This window comes from Staurois parvus, unplaced genomic scaffold, assembly GCF_062004578.1.
Source record: "Staurois parvus isolate SC_StPar_1 unplaced genomic scaffold, SC_StPar_1.0 ptg000131l, whole genome shotgun sequence".
Taxonomy (NCBI): domain Eukaryota; kingdom Metazoa; phylum Chordata; class Amphibia; order Anura; family Ranidae; genus Staurois; species Staurois parvus.
Window position 1 is genome coordinate 4064210 of NW_028317927.1, and position 21681 is coordinate 4085890.

The 21681-nt window shown below is 40.9% G+C and overlaps 1 protein-coding gene across 1 annotated transcript in view; it reads left to right on the forward strand.

The window, feature by feature from the left end:
• Positions 1–21681, forward strand: part of PCOLCE2 (procollagen C-endopeptidase enhancer 2) — an 85074-nt gene that overhangs the window by 61739 nt on the left and 1654 nt on the right. The window contains exons 7-8 of the mRNA XM_089672565.1: positions 13515–13598; positions 15586–15753. Coding sequence (XP_089528691.1) covers positions 13515–13598; positions 15586–15753 — 252 coding nt within the window. The remainder of the gene's footprint in view (positions 1–13514; positions 13599–15585; positions 15754–21681) is intronic.

The following is a 21681-nucleotide window of genomic DNA, read 5'->3' on the forward strand; positions in this document are numbered from 1 at the left end:
ATGGGCAAGCAGATATACTGACAGGAAGAATCAATTATTATTATTATTATTATACAGTATTTATAAAGCGCCAATAGTTTGCTCAGCGCTGTACATTACAAAGGGGGACAGAACATGTGACAGAACAATACCAATACAATGCAAAACATGAGGGGATTGAGGGCCCTGCTCTTTCAAGCTTACAATCTAGGAGGGAGGGGATGGTGGTACAAGAGGAGATAGCTGTGGGGGATGGAGTGGTAGGAAGAGTGGAGGAGGTCGGTCAAGTTAGCAGGGGGTAGGGTAGGCTTCCCTGAAGAGATGGGTTTTCAGGGTGCGCCTAAAGGAGAGGAGAGTAGGTGATAATCTGATGGGTTGGGGCAGGGAGTTCCAGAGGATGGGTGACACCCTGGAGGCGGGCATGGGAGGAGGAGACCAGGGAACTAGAGAGAAGGAGGTCCTGTGAGGAGCGGAGTGTGCGTGCTGGGCGGTACTTGGATATTAGGTCAGTGATGTAGTTCGGGGCAGTATGGTGGACGGCTTTGTACGTCAATGTTAGGATTTTGAATTTGATCCGTTGCGCAATCGGAAGCCAGTGGAGGGATTGGCAGAGGGGGGTGGCGGAGACGGAGCGGTTGGAAAGGTGAATGAGTCTGGCAGCTGTATTCAGGATCGACTGAAGCGGGGATAGCCAGCGGCAAGTCAGGCCAGTGAGGAGGGAGTTGCAGTAGTCGAGTCGTGATACGATGAGGGAGTGGATGAGCTGTTTAGTGGTTTCTGGGGTTAGGAATGCACGTATTTTGGCGATGTTGCGAAGGTGGAGTCTGCACGAGTTTGTTAAAGATTGGACTTGGGTCTGGAAGGATAGGTTGGAGTCCAGAATGACACCAAGTACTCTGGCCTGCAGGGCGGGTTTGATATTGGCGTTGTTGGATGTGATGGAGAAGTCAATGGGGGGTGGTGTCCGGGCTGGGGGGAAGACAAGAAACTCGGTTTTGGAGAGGTTCAGTTTAAGGAAGTGGAGCGACATCCAATCTGATATGTCGCTCAGTAGGTGTGTGATTCGGGCAGAGACCGAGGGGGTGAGGTGGGGGGTTGGGCTACCATGGCGCTCCACAACACTGTGGTAGTTCATTAAGAACTATAAGCTAACAGAACACCATGAATGAATGACGCTGCCAGGTGGGTGGGTGGAGCCACGCATGGCTGCGTTTTTTTTTAATTGTGACAGCTAGCAGGCAGAAGAAGATCCCCCTGTCACAACAGGGAGCGGGGGTCAGTCCATTCGTAACATGTTACACCCTGAGTATAGGTGTAAAATGTTATGAAAGGTAAACTTATCCTTTACGATTATTTACTTTATTCAAACTTTGTGTATGTCATATATGCATGAGGCAATCATCAAATCAACAAAATAAGTATAAATTTATTGCACGCAAAGTTGTGTTTATGTAAATATTTTGGGGAGGGGATCCATAGCTTTCATCAGGTTCCTTAAGGGGTCCATGACTCAAAAAAGCTTAAGAACCACTGCTCTAGAGAGAAGGACATAGGATTTGATTTAACAAAGCTGGAGAGTGCAAACTCTGCTGCATAATAGCCAATCAGCTTCTCTCTTCAGGTTGTTCAATTAAGTTTTGACAAAAAAAACCAGAAGCTGTTTGGTTTCTATGCAGAGCTGCACCAGATTTTGCACTCTCCAGTTTTAGTAAATCAACCCCATGATCTTGCTCCCCGTCCAAAGCATTAAGACTTCATCACGCAATTCAGTCTTGGGCACCAGTTTACAAAATAAGATCTTGCAGAACTGTGTACGAGTATGGAAATCCATATAGTGAAACTTATAACATGAAAGTTATTCACGTTAAGGACATTGCAAATGACAAGGGGCAGTCTTTACATCTGGAAGAAAAATAGTTTAACCTTCGCATACGAAAGTGTTGGATCTGTTTTAAGTATACACATTATAATTGGCTACTGCTTGTAAGAAATATTGTAGAACATATATCCAGGTATTATCTGATTTCCTATGAGGAATATATATACATTATATTGCCAAAAGTATTGGGACACCCCTCCAAATCATTGGATTCAGGTGTTCCAATCACCTCCATGGCCACAGGTGTAAAAAATCAAGCACCTAGGCATGCAGACTGCCTCTACAAACATTTGTGAAAGAATGGGTCATTCTCAGGAGCTCAGTGAATTCAAGCGTGGTACCGTGATAGGTTTCCACCTGTGCAATATGTCCATCTGTGAAATTTCCTTGCTACTAAATATTCCATGGTCAACTGTTAGTGGTATTATAACAAAGTGGAAGCAACTGAGAACAACAGCAACTCAGCCACGAAGTGATAGGCCATGTAAAATGAAAGAGTGGGGTCAGTGCATGCTGAAGCACACAGAGCGCAGAAGTCGCCAACTGTCTGCAGAGTCAATAGCTAAAGGCCTCCAAACTTCATGTGGCCTTTAGATTAGCACAACAACAGTGTATAGAGAGCTTCATGGAATGGGTTTCTATGGCCAAACAGCTGCATCGAAGCCTTACACCAAGTGCAATGCAAAGCATCAGATGCAGTGGTGTAAAGCACATTGCTACTGGACTCTAGAGCAGTGGAGACGTGTTCTCTGGATTGACAAATCACGCTTCACTGTCTTGCAATCCGTTGGACATGTCTTGGTTTGGCGGTTGGCAGGAGAACGGTACTTGCCTGACTGCATTATGCCAAGTGTAAAGTTTGGTGGAGGGGAGATTATGGTGTGGGTTGATTTTCAGGAATTGGGCTTGACCCCCTAGTTCCAATGAGGGGAACTCTTATGGTGTCTGCATGCCAAGACATTTTGGACAATTTCATGCTCCCAACTTTGTGGGAACATTTTGGGGATGGCCCCTTCCTGTTCCAACATGCAGTGCACAAAGCCATGTCCATAGAGTCCTGGATGAGCGAGTTTGGGGTGGAGGAATTTAACTGGCCTGCACAGAGTCCTGATCTCAACCCAATAGAACACCTTTGGGATAAATTAGAACGGAGACTGCAAGCCAGGCCTTTTCGTCTGACATCAGTGCCTGACCTCACAAATGCGCTTCTGGAAGAATGGTCAAACATTCCCATAAACACACTCCTAAACCTTGTGGACAGCTTTCAAAGAAGAGTTGAAGCTGTTATAGCTGCAGAGGGTGGGCCAACTCACCAACTCAATATTGAACCCTACGGATTAAGACTGGGATGCCATTAAAGTTCATGTGCGTGTAAAGGCAGGCGTCCCAATACGTTAGGCAATATAGTGTGTGTGTGTTTGTGTGAGTGTGTATATATATATATATATATATATATATATACTCTTCCAACAATGCCCCAGTATTGTTTTGTCAATAGTGTGAATGTCTTTCACAAAAGTCTTACTAAAGACCATTTCATTAATGCTTGTACATCCTCACCCTGAAGAGGGTCTCTAGAACAGACTTTCTCAACCTTTTTGCCATGGATGAACCCTTGAAATAAAATTCACATTTCAGGGAACTCCTACTAAAATGATTAAGCTGCTAACCCTAGGAACCCAGAGGAGAAGCTTCACTGGTCCTATTCTGCTGGTTCTGGCATTATTGCAGAATTATGTGGGCACCATCAGGAAGCAGATTAATTTGCTACTTCCCAAGGAATTTCTAGCAATATCTGGAGGAACCATAAGGTTCCATGAAATCCTTGATAAGAAAGGCAGCTCTAGAGTATGTGAATTTTGGTCAACCAAGGTAATAGTTAAAATTTACAGTGGTAACATCATATGGCAAAGCCCTATTATAAAAAGAAAAGGTTATGAGTCCGTACAATATTCCACTTCTAATCATGCTCATGAAACGAGTTCTAAAGTTACCTCACAACCACTGCTGAACTACCGCAGCACCCTTAGCATCTTTTGCTTCTCTGCTGCACCCTTAGTCTCTGTTGTCCTTCTTCTGCATGCACAGTCTCCACTGCATCCACAGTTGCAAACTCCACTGCACCCTCATCCAAGGCCTGCATTCTCTGCTGTTCCTGCACCCACAGTCCCAGCCTCTGCTGTTTCTACAGCCTCAAACCTCTGCAGCACCTGTACCCTTTTGCCTCCTCTGCACACCAGCAAATGGTTTCCATTGACAAGTTCATTGGAGTGGTTGAGCATGGAAACCCTCACCTTTCATGTTTTACCACAGGCCACCTCCTGCATCAACTGGAGTCTTCCATGGTTGCAGAAACAATAGTCAATCATAAATTGGTCCACCTGAGAAACTATGGTTTGAGAGTCTCTTTGCCATTCCTGGGTTGAATACAATGCAAGAATACACGGTCCAGCAAAGCAGATTCCACAATCTTTAGAGACAAGTTGTATTACTTGCTGATTGGAAAGGCTTTGACCCTGAAGAATTCTCGTGGACCTTGGTGTCAGATATTTTTAATGGAAATTTCACCCCCTTTTCCCTCTAAATAGGCCCCTGAGGAGGTGAGGAGATCCAGAATGTCAACGCTGCATCACTTGATGAATCATGTGATGCAGCAGCATGCTGGATCTTCCTTTTAAACTCAAGTGGGGCTCTTAGTCACTGTTCAAGCAAAAATCAGTTTGCTTCCCTGAGCTCCCTGACCTCTGTGCGTGTGCACACATATGTTCACAGCCTCAGTCCCTTCAACTGGCCCTCTTGCCTCTGCAGCACCTACAGCCTCTGCTGTAACCTCAACCTCCACTGCACCACCACTGCACCCACAGCTTTCGTTTCTCTTGTGCTGCTCCTCTTCTGAACCTGCAGTTTCCTCTGCACCCACAGCCACAACTTCCAGTGCACCCAAAGCCTCACTGTACCCTCATCCACAGTCTCCAGTCTGAGCCTCCACTTTAACCTCAGCCTCCACTATATCACTTTTCCCATCAAAAGATTGGTAGGCATAATATTAGGATATGTTCATCAATAACTACTCAATGCCCTATTGTCAGACCCTCATGAGGGCTGCTGTGTTTCTAGGTCCCCCTAAGCTCTGCACAGCCAGGCAATACGCATTTTCCACACTTGCATCCACAGTCAGTGAACAGTTTGTAAGCTTAGCTTTTGTTATTTTATTAGGGGAATGTAACTATAGGGTAATAATGATTATGGGATGCCCAATTTAACTGAAACAAAGCATGGGGACAACTTCCTTCCTATTTACAGAAACAGATTCTGGACTGTTCTTTTCCTTCAGAGCCGTCAGTTTATACAGATCAGTAGCAACTGCTCCTTACAGGTTAGGGACTCGCACCCCCGCCCCCCTTGAAAATTAGCTTAGCTTGCTGCAGACTACATGCAGAGATGTGTCCTCTCCAGTAGAACTGCTCCCAACTTCACAGCCTGAAGACACTACCAGCTCTTCTGGCTGTTCTGAAGATCTCCCAGGACAAAGATAAAGGATTAAGCACACTGATGTCCTTTAAAAACTTGCTACATGTGGTGCTCTCTCCCCTTGTATGTCCCTGGGTGGGCTGATGTACTCACTCTGTTCTCCTTGCTTCCACTGCTTTCAGGACTTGATCCTGTTTAAGGCACAGTGCTGAATGGACCCTCTTGAGCCAGCCTGAGCCCAGCCTGAAGGCCGCCCCCCCAAACCCAGGGAACACCTCCCAGGCCACTGACAGTCCCCTCAGCACTCCCCTGCCAGCCTGGCTCTCCTATATGTATGGGTTGGTCCACCAGTGTTTCAGGGCCTCCAAACCTGGGATTGGTTAGACTCCCATAAACATGCAGATTTAGTTCTCCACCTCTTTCTCTTACTGGTTTGATGGAAGGTTTCAATGGTCCTCAAGAACCAGGTGGAGGTCATAGAGTCCCAACCCGTTAAGCCATCCAGCTTGACCTGCAGTAACCCGAAATGCTATTTTCTAGATTCACAATTTTCTGAGTTGGAAAAAGCTTGTAGCAAGAGAAGCCAGAATTCTGTATACTTTTCCAGCTGGGTAACAGACTCAGAACGCATGATAACCAGAGAGTTGGCATTTTTAGAAATAAGCCACAAGGGCAGCCTATGTATTTCTATTATGACAGGTTTTCTTTAAATACATGTTTTTACGGCTTAAATCATCCTTTTACTTATCTTTTGGATGACGATTATCCAGGAGAAAGCTTGCTGAATTCCTGAGTTTTAAGATAGGCTTTAGAGAATAAGAGTTCACACAAAGTTCACTTTTGGTACATGCCAGAATTGCAATAATAATGCACCTGCATGCTATGTGATCTAGTGCTCCCAGGAATGGAAAGTGTCAGCCCAATACAGTACAACTGTATCCTACCTAAAACATTGATTTGAGATATCCCCTTCTACTTACTTTCCTTACATCCCTGTGTAGTTTCTTTACAATATATTTGTCATGTGTTAACATTTCCTTATATAAGATGTACAATGGAGTATCTCAATTTACTTACAGAAATGTCTATAGTTTTTTTTTAAATAATGTATTATTTCCAGCACAAAAAAATACAATGTATTTTTTGTTTTAGTTTTTTTCCTTCAGGTAAATATTACATATGAATAATTCATTATTACCACTTGCAGCTAGCAGGTGAACCAACAATATAAGCCGAATCTCTCTGTTGTCTCAGCAACTGACATATCACAATCTACCAGAGAATATACAGATAGTGCTGACCTGTACCCCATCAAGCTTCTAAAAAGTGTACAGTTCTTACCAATCCATTGTTTTGAGACACCTTTCCACATATTTTTGCATCATAGAGCCCTTTCACAACACTTTGGCAGTTGTGCTTTTTTAAATGCAATTAGGGTTTTAATCATACTGTACAATGTATTTGGCACCTTCTTCCCTTCTTGTCCAACTGCCATCCCTTTTGTCCAACATTATTACTCTAATGGCCTTCATTAAAAAAAAATTTGGCATTGGCAGAACATTTGAGTCGTCAAAGATATATTTCATTTGTAAACTACTAATCTCCTGATTTTCCATATAATAATGAACAAAGGTAGATATGTTTAAAATCTGGCCTAGGTGGCAGCCATGGTTCCCTACATCGGTACAATAGACAGGGGCAGGAGTGGAAGTGTGTCATCTGCAGGATTATACGGTGAAAATAAAGAAGCCTGAAAAAAAAAAACTCACCACATCTAAGGACTGCTAAGTTACAATATTTAAAATGTTTGTTGTAGGTGTAGAGAATCCAGAAAGTGAGAGTTACTGTGTCCTCCTTCACTTCCTGGGCTATCATCAATGTTTCAGTGTAACTTGTGACCCTCAGCTGCCCATACCAACTGGCAGCCATGAGTTTGTTGTGCAGAGTTGTGTGGCATGCACTGTTGAATTTTGCCTTGAAGCTTGATGTTTGCCACCAAATTGCAAGTGACACATAATCCTTGGTAATATGGAAGAGGATGGCACAGTTAATTGAAAAAAAAAACAGCATGTGTGCTCAGGGAAAACTGATTCATAAAGCTGGTGCTGGTATGATATCAGCTCTGGGAGATGAGGAGATGACATATTCTTCTGAAAACCCAGTGCTGCTGGATACAAACGGGTGGACCAGAGTTGGCCTGTAAAGATGAAGTACAGATAAGGCTGGTTGTACTTCTTCTATGGATCACAGGAGTGCAGTTCATTCTGCACTCCTGTGACCCGTTTTCAACTGACAGCCAGCTAGGCTGTTGGCTGACATCACTCAGCCGGTCCAGGATGAGGAGAGATCCTGTTTCCTCCACAGCCCAGTGCTCCAGAGAGTGCTGGGGGTTGGGGTGGGCAGAGCAGAGAGTGGGGACTGAAAGTGGTAGGGAGAACTGAGCAATCAGTGGTGTTTGATTGCTCAGTTCTCAACCCTAGAGCCGGCGAGGGACAGATGGAGCATCGGATCAATGCTGTCTCTACCTAGGTAAGTAAAATTTAAAAAAAAGCATACTTCTCTCTTAAATGTTTACTGTCCTTTGAACTTCATGCTTGGTATCTTTGGGGTTTTTTTTTTAGCATTCAACCTCTTGTTCAAATAAGCCTTTACCACATGGCATATGATTCTCAGAGCAACAGTTTTTTCGTTTAGACATTCTGTATGTGATTGCAACTATACACTGAGCTGTTTTCACTTGTGTGTGCAAATTTCAGCTTGAGCTACTGAACAACATGCTTTTTGAAAATGCTGGTGGTTATTATTTACAGTACATACAGTCAGGTCCATAAATATTGGGACATCAACACAATTCTAAAATTTTTGGCTCTATACACCACCACAATGGATTTGAAATGAAACAAATAAGATGTGCTTTAACTGCAGACTGTCAGCTTTAATTTGAGGGTATTTACATCCAAATCAGGTGAACGGTGTAGGAATTACAACAGTTTGCATATGTGCCTCCCACTTGTTAAGGGACCAAAAGTAATGGGACAATTGACAGTCTGCAGTTAAAGCACGTCTTGTTTGTTTCATTTCAAATCCATTGTGGTGGTGTATAGAGCCAAAAATGTTAGAATTGTGTCGATGTCCCAATATTCATGGACCTGACTGTACATAGCAGGATTTGGGGCATCCTGACATGCCATAGTCAAGCTAGTGTGAAGGCACCATAACATAGCTGCTATGCAGTACCCCATGTCATTTCACAAATTTTGATATCACTTTAGGTATGCTTTAAGTACAGTTATTTAGTCAAACCAGTACGAGATAGGTTTTGATTGGTTGCAATACGTTATTGCACTTAAGAACCAGCACTTGCCGGATGCTATGTGATGGTTGATGTATACCTAATATGTATACGATGATTGATACAGCCATTTGTTAAATATAATGGATACACTTCACTGAATTGCAACATGTTTAATTCCTAAACTAACTACAAATACTTTTCTATTGACAGTTGCTATACATGAAACAGTTCAGCACTTTTATTTTTAATGTGTATGCCCTTTTATTTTTTACTTCATCCAATATGTTCAATTTTAGGTGTGCCAGTTACTTTAATCAGTATGATGTCTGAACATGATTTATTTGCTTATGCAATATGCCTGTATTATTTTGTTTCAGTCTGTAATGTCACAGTATTGAGTGAGTCATTCTGCTTTACTAGAATCTTTAGCAGTGATGTAATATGGAAAGTATTGTGCTCACTGGGGAGTAAACCATGCTCAATGTGTCTGCTTAGTTCATTCCTAGCTGCTACTGTCTAGGTAATGTTAACCCTTAACCTATTACCAGATTGTTGCCCTAAAACCCAAGCCAGGTGATTGACATTTCCTAAATCTGCAAAGAGATTGGCAGTAACTGACCGAGTTTTCTAGAGTATTGCACTCTTTCAATTCAAATGTACAGTATTATAGCTGTAGGTAATGTAGCAACAGAGCCAGGTCAGGTTGTACTTGTAATGACCTGGGACATATGACAGTATCTACATGATACACTACGGTCCAGTCCCTAGGGTAAATGGCTACGTGTTGAGTACTGCTTTGTAACCTATATGTATTTGTTTATGCTGGAATTGGAATATTACTACATGTCATTTAGGATTCCTCAAAGGACAGGTTCACCTTTTAGCAAAAAATAATAAATGCACATTTTTTTGCAGGTAAAAAAATGTACATTTACTGTTTTTTGCTTAAGAAGCCTGGAAAGCATTGCACCAACGATCAGCAGATCGCTGGTGCCATGCATGCCTCCTGCAGACTGTCAGTGTGATCTGTGTGCTCGTACCTCATATGGGCAGGCAGTTTTACAAAGACAAGAAGAATCAATGAACTACCACAGCACTCCACAGTGCCGTGGTAGTTCATTGAGAACTACAAGCTGACAGCCACAAAGGCTCCCGGGACTTGTAGTCTTCCGTTCTTAGAATACTGTGAACGAGTGACAACACGTGACTAACTGTCGGATTGGGTTAGTGTGTGCCGGTACAATTGTAACATGTTAAACCCTGATTATGGATGTAACATACTACAAAAGGTGAACTTATCTTTTAAGCTCAGATTACAAAACTCTGCATTTTTTAATAGCCATGTGACTGTAGTTTTCAAATTTCAGTGGAGCTCTAAATAACTGTAACTTTTTAAAAATTGTTGATTACTTTTTACATCAAAATCTAAATGATGTGGAGCTTTGCTTTTAGATCACAGAAAACATAAATATTGCTATCCATTAGACTGACCATTGTCTGAATGTACAAAAGTTTGTAAATATGTTTTTTTATTTATTATGGTGAAGAGTAAAACAATTTTCTATGTTTTTTAGACAGGTTAATTTTACTTATTGCATTTGAATTGTTTGCATTTTCATATGAACCCAGCAGATAGAGATTCCAATGCTTTTCACATACTTTCCTGGTTCTTCTTTTCTGCTTTGTTAAAAAAAAGGCATGTTGTATACAGAACTCAGTATCTCAAACTGAAATTTAAACACAATTATATATTTATAATAAATTAAGCAGGACTCAAGCTAAGCTGAACCATCATCTCTTTACTTACTTCCTCTAATGGAACAGGCCTCCAGCGTTGTCTACAACTCAGCCAATAATAATATAGTTCCAGGTTGTCGTGTATCGTACTTGTACTGCAGGAGCTACATCCTCCACAAACAAGTGAGAAAAAACATTTAACTAGCTAGTCATAAATGTTCTTCCGCAATTGGTCTGAGTATGCCCCAAGGCAGTGAATAATCACTGGCTACTAACTGTTGGGCCCGAGAGCCACACAGTAAGTACCAAATAGTCACTGGTTGGACATCAGAGGTATAGGCTTTAATGATTTAGATGTATATAATGTACAACATAGTGTATTGGGGACAGGTGTCTAGAGTATATAATGTACAACATAGTGTATTGGGGATAGGTGTCTGGAGTATATAATGTACAACATAGTGTATTGGGGATAGTTGTCTGGAGTATATAATGTACAACATAGTGTTTTGGGGATAGGTGTCTGGAGTATATAACGTACAACATAGTGTATTGGGGATAGGTGTCTGGAGTATATAATGTACAACATAGTGTTTTGGGGATAGGTGTCTGGAGTATATAACGTACAACATAGTGTATTGGGGATAGGTGTCTGGAGTATATAACGTACAACATAGGGTAATGGAGATAGGTGTCTGGAGTATATAATGTACAACATAGTGTATTGGGGATAAGTGTCTGGAGTATATAATGTACAATATAGTGTATTGGGGGCAGCTGTCTGGAGTATATTATGTAGTGCTCCTTACAATATTGGTGGAGATCAAATCAGTCAACCGGCTTAGGAAGACTAAAGAGCACCAGTATACAGTTGCAAGAAAAAGTATGTGAACCCCTTGGTATTACGTGGAGTTTTGCATGAATTGAGCATAAAATGTGCTCCGAACGTCATCTAAGTCACAACAATAGAAGAACACAGTCTGCTGAACAGAATACTACACAAACATTAGATGTTGCCATGGTTTAATTGCACATAACATGTAAACATTCACAGTGCAGGGAGGAAAAAGTATGCGAGGCCCTAGCTTAATGACTTCTCTCAGAGCTAATTGGAGCCAGGAGTGAGCCAACCTTGACTCCAATCAGTGTGATGATATTGGATGTGTTGCTGACAGCTGTCCTGCCCTTAAAAAACACACACCTGTTTTGGGTTTACTGGTTTCGAGAAGCACTGTCTGATGTGAACCATGCCTCGCAGAAAAGAGCTCTCAGAAGACCTATGATCAAGAATTGTTGACTTGCATGAAGCTGGAAAGGGTTACAAAAGTATCTCCAAAAGCCTTGATGTTCATGTGTCCACGGTAAGACAGACTGTCTACAAATGGAGAAAGTTTAGCACTGTTGCTTCTCTCCCTAGGCGTTGTCGTCCTGTAAAAATGACTGCAAGAGCACAGCGCAGAATGCTGCATGAGGTAAAGAAGAATCCCAGAGTGTCACCTAAAAACCTACAGAAATCTCTGGCACATGCTAACATTTTTGTTGACACATCTACAATAAGGAAATCATTAAACAAGAATGGAGTACATGGGAGGACACCAGGGAGGAAGCCATTGCTGTCCAAAAAGAATATTGCAGCACGTTTGAAGTTTGCAAAAGAGCACCTGGATGTTCCACAGCACTACTGGCAAAATATACTGTGGACAGATGAAACCAAGATTGAGTTGTTTGGGAAGAACACACAACACTATGTGTGGAGAAAAAAAGGCACAGCACACCAACATCAAAACCTCATCCCCACTGTAAAACATGGCGGAGGGAGTATCATGGTTTGGGGCTGCTTTGCTGCCTCAGGGCCTGGACGGATTGTTGTCATTGATGGGAAAATGAATTCCAGAGTTTATCAAGACATTTTGCAGGAAAACGTACGACCATCTGTCCACCAACTGAAGCTCCGCAGAGGATGGGTGATGCAACAGGACAATGACCCAAAGCATACAAGCAATTCAACAAAACAATGGCTGCAACAGCACAGAATACGCCTTTTGGAGTGGCACAGTCAGAGTCCTGACCTCAACCCGATTGAAATGCTGTGGCATGACTTTAAGAGAGCGATTCACACCAGACATCCCAAGAATATTGCTACACTGAAACAGTTTTGTGAAGAGGAGTGGTCCAAAATTACTCCAGATCGTTGTGCAGGTCTGATCTGCAACTACAGGGAACGTTTGGTTGAGGTTATTGCTGCCAAAGGAGGGTCAACCAGTTATTAAGTCCAAAGGTTCACATACTTTTTCCTCCCTGCAGTGTAAATGTTTACATGTTATGTGCAATTAAACCATGGCAACATCTAATGTTTGTGTAGTATTATGTTCAGCAGACTGTGTTCTTCTGTTGTTGTGACTTAGATGACGTTCAGAGCACATTGTATGCCCAATTCATGCCAAACTCCACGTAATCCCAAGGGGTTCACATACTTTTTCTTGCAACTGTATATTTTGCCTTTATATTTATTTATTATTTATTACAGGTACTTATATAGAGCCATCAATTTACACAGCGCTTTACATATATATTGTACATTCACATAAGTCCCTAACCCTCAAGGGGTGTACAATCTATGGTCCCTAACTTACATTCATACATACACATACTAGGGCCAATTTAGGCAGGAGCCAATTAACCTACCAGCATGTCTTTGGAGTGTGGGAGCAAACTAGAGTACCCAGAGGAAACCCACGCAGGCACAGAGAGAGCATGCAAACTCCAGGCAGGTGGTGCCGTGGTTGGGATTTGAATTGAGGACCCTAGTACTTTCAGGGGGAAGTGCTAAACATTTAGTCACTGTGCTGCCCTTGATATGTAGATTGCTACCATTCATTACCTTTCCTCTACGAAAAATAGCCTCTCAAAGTGCCTGTGCCTGAAATGAGGCAGTCAGACAGTATGAAAATACCTCTTACCACCTATTGTTCTTAGTGAGAAATTTACTGTGAATAGCCAGTATAAGAATTGTAATCTTAATTACAGAGCCATTTTATTAATACAATTATATTTGTTCAGTTATCTGGATTTGAATATCTATTTATCATATAATGTATGATCTATTGTTTTCTTTACTAGCAGTTGTTTATTGGTGATTTTTTTTTTATCTAGGTCTAAAACCAACTGTTGTACTCTGCCTACAAAAGTGCAGAAGGAGTGGATCCCTGGAGAGCAATTACTGTTCAAGTAATTTTGGTATGTTAAAAGAAATTACCTGATTTTTACTACTTAATCAGTGACTTGAGTTAGTAAGAGAGTATGCTTGAAAGTTGGGAAATGGCAAAAAAATGTAGCTGAAGTTTGGCATCAGTACTCAGTCTGCCCCGCCTGTGTCTTGCATTAGTGTCTGTGACTCAAAGGATTCCTTGAGACATTTAAGAGAGAAAAGCGTAAACATCTGTCCCAGGCAAACAGGGTAAACACAAATGGCCAGACAGAAGGTAAACTGTTACTATATAAAGGTCTTTATTCAGAATGTTGTATTGCTGGAACACCGTGTATATTTTTGGCTGACAAGGACAGGTTTGTCACACTGAAAACCAAATCCATACTGTTATACAGATTCATGGTGACACAATGTCAAAAATGATTTTGTAAGCAGATTTATTGTATATTAATGTAATCTAAACTCTGTGTCATTCTATGATACAAAGTGAATCAATAAAACAACTCCAGTATACCTATATATCATACCGTACCATATACTATATATGGGTATATTGGAGTTGTAATACTATTGTATAAAATGTGTTTCATTTTTTATAATCGTTTAGATTTTGTATCCCTTTAAGTCCTCCTAAAGAAGCGGGTTATCCTGCGAAACGCGTAGAGGCACAACAGAGCTATACGAAGACCTCCTACCTATTTTGGAAAGACTTATGCCATATATGTTATGGGTAACTTGGGTTGGGGTCCATTATAGCAAAAAGAGAACCTGAACTGGGTCAAGAGAAGTATGACCAAAAAGGCTTTGGCCATGCTTCTATGTAAAGGGTTCTTTATCGTAAGTTAGGGTATATTCACACCGGATGCAGTGGGACTACATTTGTCAGCTAATCAATCTAGATATTCCATTATAGCAAATAGGGATCCTCAACATCTTCATTTTAATGGTGTATACATGTTTGTAATGGATAACAACATTTAAATAAAGTTTGGTAAATAAGAAGTATTTTCAGTCTGTTGTCCTTCCAACACTTTTAACCTCTTCCAACTGGCCGTACGCATATATGTGGCCATTCAGTGGGTGGGTATTAATGCTAAGTGGCCGCATATATGTGGCCCTATGTAAACATTTACTGTTCTGAGAGCGCGTATCCTGCACTCTCCCAGCACAGTAACAAACTTGTACTGGAAAGCTCCCGATCAGGAGATTTCTGATTATGTGACTTTCTGATTAAAGCAAATGTGTTTATCATTGATTTGGATTTTGGATTTTGTTCCTGAATGATATCTATGAAAATACTAACAAGCTGAGTATGTATGTTGAATTTGAGATCTAAAACAGGGGCATCCCTAGGGTTGGTGTCACCCGGTGTGGTAACACTTGGTGTCACCCCTCTGACGATCCCCGCAGGATGGATCAGATCTGTGGATTGAGCATAATGGGACGGAGTCCGATCCATTATGCTCCCCAATCTGCAGATCCGATCCATCTTGTGGGGATCATCAGCTTGCAACCTATACAGGCTTAACTGATCTTTCAACACCTGTCCGGTCTGCACATGCTCGAGAAGTGATGTCAGATGGAGGAGGTTGCTGCAATCGCAGCCACATTTCCTGATTACAGACCAGTCCTGGATCTTGTACAGCCTTACCAAGATCAGTTAACCCCATATAGGTTGCAAGCTGACGATCCCCGCAAGATGGATCGGATCTGTGAATTGGGGAGCATATGCTCAATCCTCAGATCCGATCCATCTTGCGGGCTTCATTGGCTTGCTTTAAAACTTTCCTTATCGTGGAGCTCGTGGAGAGGGTCTGATGTCACTCTGTGCGATAGGTGACACCTGGTTAGGCACGTACCCCCCGCACCCGCCTAGGGACGCCACTGATCTAAAATCACCTTCCTTTGCTGATAATGTAAATAATGTCATTACATAATGAATTAATAGTATTTCTAATGCATTGACTGTACTAAGACACGTGCTTGATATAAATGTTCTTTGTTTTTCTCTTCCAGTGATCACTGGCATGGTTATAACTACAGTAATCAAAGGTGGAAGTGTACATGCAACAGTGTCCATTATCAATGTTTACAAAGAAGGGACACTGGCCATCCAGCAGGCCGGAAAGTCAATGAGTGTCAAGATCATTGTGGTGTGCAAACAGTGCCCACTGATCAGGAGAGGTCAGTTACAAAATGCAATTTTAAACTTTTATTTATGCAAATAAACATAACCCAGCAGGGCAGAGTTAAAGCTGAATTCCAAATATAGTTTTTTTGCATAGTTACATTGTTTGGCTTGGACCAATGTAATTATAGATATTCCATACATGGCCATACTACTACAGTGATCCTCTGTCTTCCAGATCCTGTGCTGAGTGGCTTCCCTGCTGCATAGTAACAGGGGGTCACTCACTCAGCATGGGAGCCATCCACACCTTTCATCTTTCTCAATTAATGCATAGGACAAGGTGGAGAGGCAGAATGGTAACTTCACAATCTCCACCTCATCCACTCAGAGAACGCTTTGCTTTCATTGAGAAAAATGCTAGGTGTTCTCTGAATGGTTCCCTTGCCAAACGAGCATCCCCTTATGGTTACTATGAAGCAGGGCAACCACTCAGCATGAGACCTGGAAGACAGTAAGGATCACTGTAGTAGTGGCGGCTACAAAAGTGATTCTCCACTTCCACGGGGATTGGCTATGTATACTTACATTGGTTAAAGCTAGACCAATGTAACTGTGCAAAGAAAATTATACAAATAAGCTGGAATTTAGCTAGTGTTATTATAAGCAAAATAAAAAGGGCCAAGCTGTCCAGCATAAGGGGCAGACCCATTTACAGTCCCTGTCTCAGCTGCTAAATGGCCAGAACAACTGTCAATCAGCCAGCATGGGGCATAGACTGCTGCAGATCAGAGAGAACACAGGGAGACCATGTATTGCAGAATTGTAAAATGTGGTGCTGCGCTAATAAAGTATATGTGAACCCCAATACTTAATATACAATAAATAGGTGAACAATATCCCATTAAAATCAATAATAGATAACTAAGTCAAATAAGACATTAACCCCACAACCTCTCCACCCCCTCTCCTAAGTAAGATAATTAATCCACAAATACAGTGGGGATCGAAAATTTGGGCACCCCAGCTAAAAATGTGTATTAATGTACATAAAGAAGCCAAGGAAAGATGGAAAAATCTCCAAAAGGCATCAAATTACAGATTAGACATTCTTATAATATGTCAACAAAAGTTAGATTTTATTTCCATCATTTACACTTTCAAAATAACAGAAAACAAAAAAATGGCATCTGCAAAAGTTTGGGCACCCTGCAGAATTTATAGCATGCACTGCCCCCTTTGCCAAGCTGAGACCTGCCAGTGTCATGGATTGTTCTCAATCATCGTCTGGGAAGACCAGGTGATGTCAATCTGAAAGGTTTTAAATGCCCAGACTCATCTGACCTTGCCCCAACAATCAGCACCATGGGTTCTTCTAAGCAGTTGTCTAGAAAACTGAAACTGAAAATAGTTGACGCTCACAAAGCTGGAGAACGCTATAAGAAGATAGCAAAGCGTTTTCAGATGTCAATATCCTCTGTTCGGAATGTAATTAAGAAATGGCAGTCATCAGGAACAGTGGAAGTTAAAGCAAGATCTGGAAGACCAAGAAAAATATCAGACAGAACAGCTCGCAGGATTGTGAGAAAAACAATTCAAAACCCACGTTTCACTGCACGATCCCTCCAGAAAGATCTGGCAGACACTGGAGTTGTGGTCCACTATTCCACTATAAAGAGATACTTGTACAAATATGGTCTTCATGGAAGAGTCATCAGAAGAAAACCTCTTCTACGTCCTCACCACAAAAATCATTGTTTGAACTTTGCAAATGAACATATAGACAAGCCAGATGCATTTTGGAAACAAGTTCTGTGGACCGATGAGGTTAAAATGGAACTTTTTGGCCGGAATGAGCAAAGGTACGTTTGGAGAAGAAGGGGCACAGAATTTAATGAAAAGAACCTCTGTCCAACTGTTAAGCATGGGGTTGGATCAATCATGCTTTGGGGTTGTGTTGCAGCCAGTGGCACAGGGAACATCTCACGAGTAGAAGGAAAAATGGATTCAATAAAATTTCAGCAAATTTTGGATGGTAACTTGATGCCATCTGTGAAAAAGCTGAAGTTAAAGAGAGGATGGCTTCTACAAATGGATAATGATCCTAAACACACCTCGAAATCCACGGGGGATTACATCAAGAGGTGTAAACTGAAGGTTTTGCCATGGCCTTCACAATCTCCTGACCTCAACATAATTGAAAATCTATGGATAGACCTTAAAAGAGCAGTGCGTGACAGACAGCCCAGAAATCTCAAAGAACTGGAAGACTTTTGTAAGGAAGAATGGGCAAAGATACCTCAAACAAGAATTGAAAGACTCTTGGCTGGCTACAAAAAGCGTTTACAAGCTGTGATACTTGCCAAAGGGGGCAGTACAAGATATTAACTCTGCAGGGTGCCCAAACTTTTGCAGACGCCATTTTTTTGTTTTCTGTTATTTTGAAAGTGTAAATGATGGAAATAAAATCTAACTTTTGTTGACATATTATAAGAATGTCTAATCTGTAATTTGATGCCTTTTGGAGATTTTTCCATCTTTCCTTGGCTTCTTTATGCACATTAATACAAATTTTTAGCTGGGGTGCCCAAACTTTCGATCCCCACTGTATACACAATATTAATACACATGTATTAAATGCTGTGAAAATTAGAAAACTCCTTAACGATAGCACCAGTGAAAAAATATAGTGACATAAACGCATGTAAACTTTTCATGCCCTGGATAAACTGGTGTAAAAGAAATAATAATGATCCCACTGGGGGATAAAGACAAAGTGAATCAGTGAAACTACTCCTTATGGTAAACCTATGAAAAAAGAAAGAGGAATCAAATGAATAAACGCATGTATAAGCTCAAAGAAACTTGTGAATGAAAACAATGCCAGTGATGCCAATATGGGATAAATAAATAAATAATGTGGTAATTAAGAAAGAAAGAAAAGATCAGGCTCAACGCCTGTAAATCACTAACAATCACTATATACACAATAGTGACCCCCTACTGGGGATGGGTGAACACCACAAAAAAAAAGGCTAAATGCCTATAGACATGATAGGTAACCCCAAATGGGGGTTCTAAATAAGCGTGAAAATAAGTGACTTCAAACAATGTTTCACACTTTCTGTATATCCACAAACATATATATAATGACAGTGGATAATCCACCCACTAACATACACAAAAAACCAAACCTCAAAAATATTAATTATTGTGTCCTAAAAAGTGAGAAAATTAAGTGTCCAATCTGTAGAAAGTGTCCAGAACCATCTAAATGGTGGAGGTGTTCTGTAGTCCTGTAATCACCAAAATGTGCAACAGGATACTATGAATCCCACTCTAGGTGCAATGGCCGCTCACCTCCATGTGGTGACCCTTTAGGGTCAAAGAACTTTAAACAATCAAACACCACCGGTCTGGAACCCGGACTCCCTCCAATGGATGTCAGGTCCACCACCGTGTCAGTTCCCTCTCTGGTAACCAAAGTCCCACATACAGCCTCCTCTCGGTGATCCTAGAAGTGTTAGCTCCTCATTCGCCCAGAAAGAGAATACAAAATGCTTCCATAGTGTATTACCGTTTAATAACTCAAATGGATAAACACTATGGGAGCATTTTGTATTCTCTTTCTGGGCGAATGAGGAGCTAACACTTCTAGGACCACCAAGACGAGGCTGTATGCGGGACTTTGGTTACCAGAGAGGGAACTGACACGGCGGTGGACCTGACATCCATTGGAGGGAGTCCGGGTTCCAGACCGGTGGTGTTTGATTGTTTAAAGCGCTTTGACCCTACAGGGTCACCGCATGGAGGTGAGGGGCCATTGCACCTAGAGTGGGATTCATAGTATCCTATTGCACATTTTGGTGATTATAGAACTACAGAACACCTCCACCATTTGGATGTTCTGTACACTTTCTACAGAGTGGACACTTATTTTTTTTACTTTTTAGGACACGATAATTAATATTTTTGGGGTTGTTTTTTTGTGTATGTTAGTGGGTGGATTATCCACTGTCATTATATATATGTTTGTGGATATACGGAAAGTGTGAAGCATTGTTTGAAGTCAATTAGCTGATTTTTTTTTTTTGTAGTGTAAACCCATCCCCAGTAGGGGGTCACTATTGTGTATATAGTGATTGTTAGTGATTTACAGGCATTGAGCCTGATCTTTTCTTTCTTTCTTAATTACCACATTTGTGGTTTCATGGATTCACTTTATTTATCCCATATTGGGATCACTGGCATTGTTTTCATTCACAAGTTATTGATCTTATACATGCGTTTATTCATTTGATTCCTCTTTCTTTTTTTGTAGGTTTACCACAAGGAGTAGTTTCACTGATTCACTTTGTCTTTATCCCCCAGTGGGATCATTATTATTTATTTCACAACAGTTTATCCAGGGCATGAAAAGTTTACATGCGTTTATGTCACTTTATTTTTTCACTGGTGTTATCGTTCAGGAGTTTTCTCAGTTTCACGGCATTTAATATATGTGTATTAATATTGTGTATATTTGTGGATTATCTTACTTAGGAGAGGGGGTGGAGAAGTTGTTTATATTTTATTTGACTTAGTTATATATTATTGATTTTAAGGGGATATTGTTCACCTATTTATTGTAAATTAAGTATTGGGGTTCACATATAGTTTATTAGCGCAGCACCACATTTTACAATTTGGGTTGACCATTTTTTTGGTATATGGTTAGGTGTTAGCAGCTTTAGTCACAGGTTCACCTATGCACAGGAGAACTTTGAATATTGTCCATGTATTGCAGAACTTTGGGCTGGTGGTCATCCTATTAAAAGGCTGTAGAGAGAGCAGACACTGGCAGGATCAACATGTGCAGTATCATGTACATTAACTCACACAATATAAAAATCTTTCATAACTACATTTATAAAGCAAAATAGGAGCTATGTTTACAACTCTACTCTTTGGGTTTAGATGCCCTTTGATGCTTTGTTCTAATCTTTTATTTCAGCCAACATGTTTTCTAAAATTTCATGTAGGTATATGAATTAGCCATTTTATGGTTTTGATTAGGATTTTAGAAAACATGAATGGGTTATAGAGATACAGCTTTAAAAGAACTGATGGTATCCCATAAGGAGCATCAGTAATGTCACTAGGTCCTACAAGGTCGAATCTGCCCACAGACTGGCTGTCTCATGGACAACACATATTTTTCAATGCAGGTAGTTAAAAATGGATCTGTTTGATAAGATTTATTGCAGAACGTTTAGAGATTAACTACTACCCTTTAATGGCTAACTTGAGATATTAAGCATTTGAGCTCTGGAAGCTTTCACCCGCTTCCTGACCAGGGCATTTTTTGCTATTCATCACTGCGCTACTTTAACTGGCAATTGCATGGTCATGCAAGACTGTATCCAAATTAAATTTATATAATTTTTTTTCCCACACAAATAGAACTTTTTTTGGTGGTATTTGATCACCACTGGGTTTTTTTTTATTTTTAACAATATAAATGAAAATAGAATGAAAATGTATTTTAAAAAGACATTATTTTCTACTTTCTGTTATTTAATGTTTTTTTAATTACAGGTTCTTATATAGCGCCATGAATTTGCGCAGAAGTGCACATATATATATTGTTCATTCACATCAGTCCCTAACTCTCAAGGAGCGTTCAAACTCACATTCATACATATACATACTAGGGCCAATTTAGACAGAAGCCAATTAACCTACGAGTGTGTCCACAGAGTGTGAGAGGAAATCAGAGTACCCGGAGGAAACCCACACAGGCACAGGGAGAGCATGCAAACTCCAGGCAGGTGGTTCTGTGGTTGGGGGCTCGAGCCAATAACCCCAGTGTTGCCAGGCAGAAGTGCTAACCATTTAGCCTCTGCAGTGGTTATATAACATATCGAATTAAAAAATAAATAAATCAAATGTCTTCATAAATTTAGGCCAAAAAGGTATTCTATTACATGTCCCATGGAATTTAC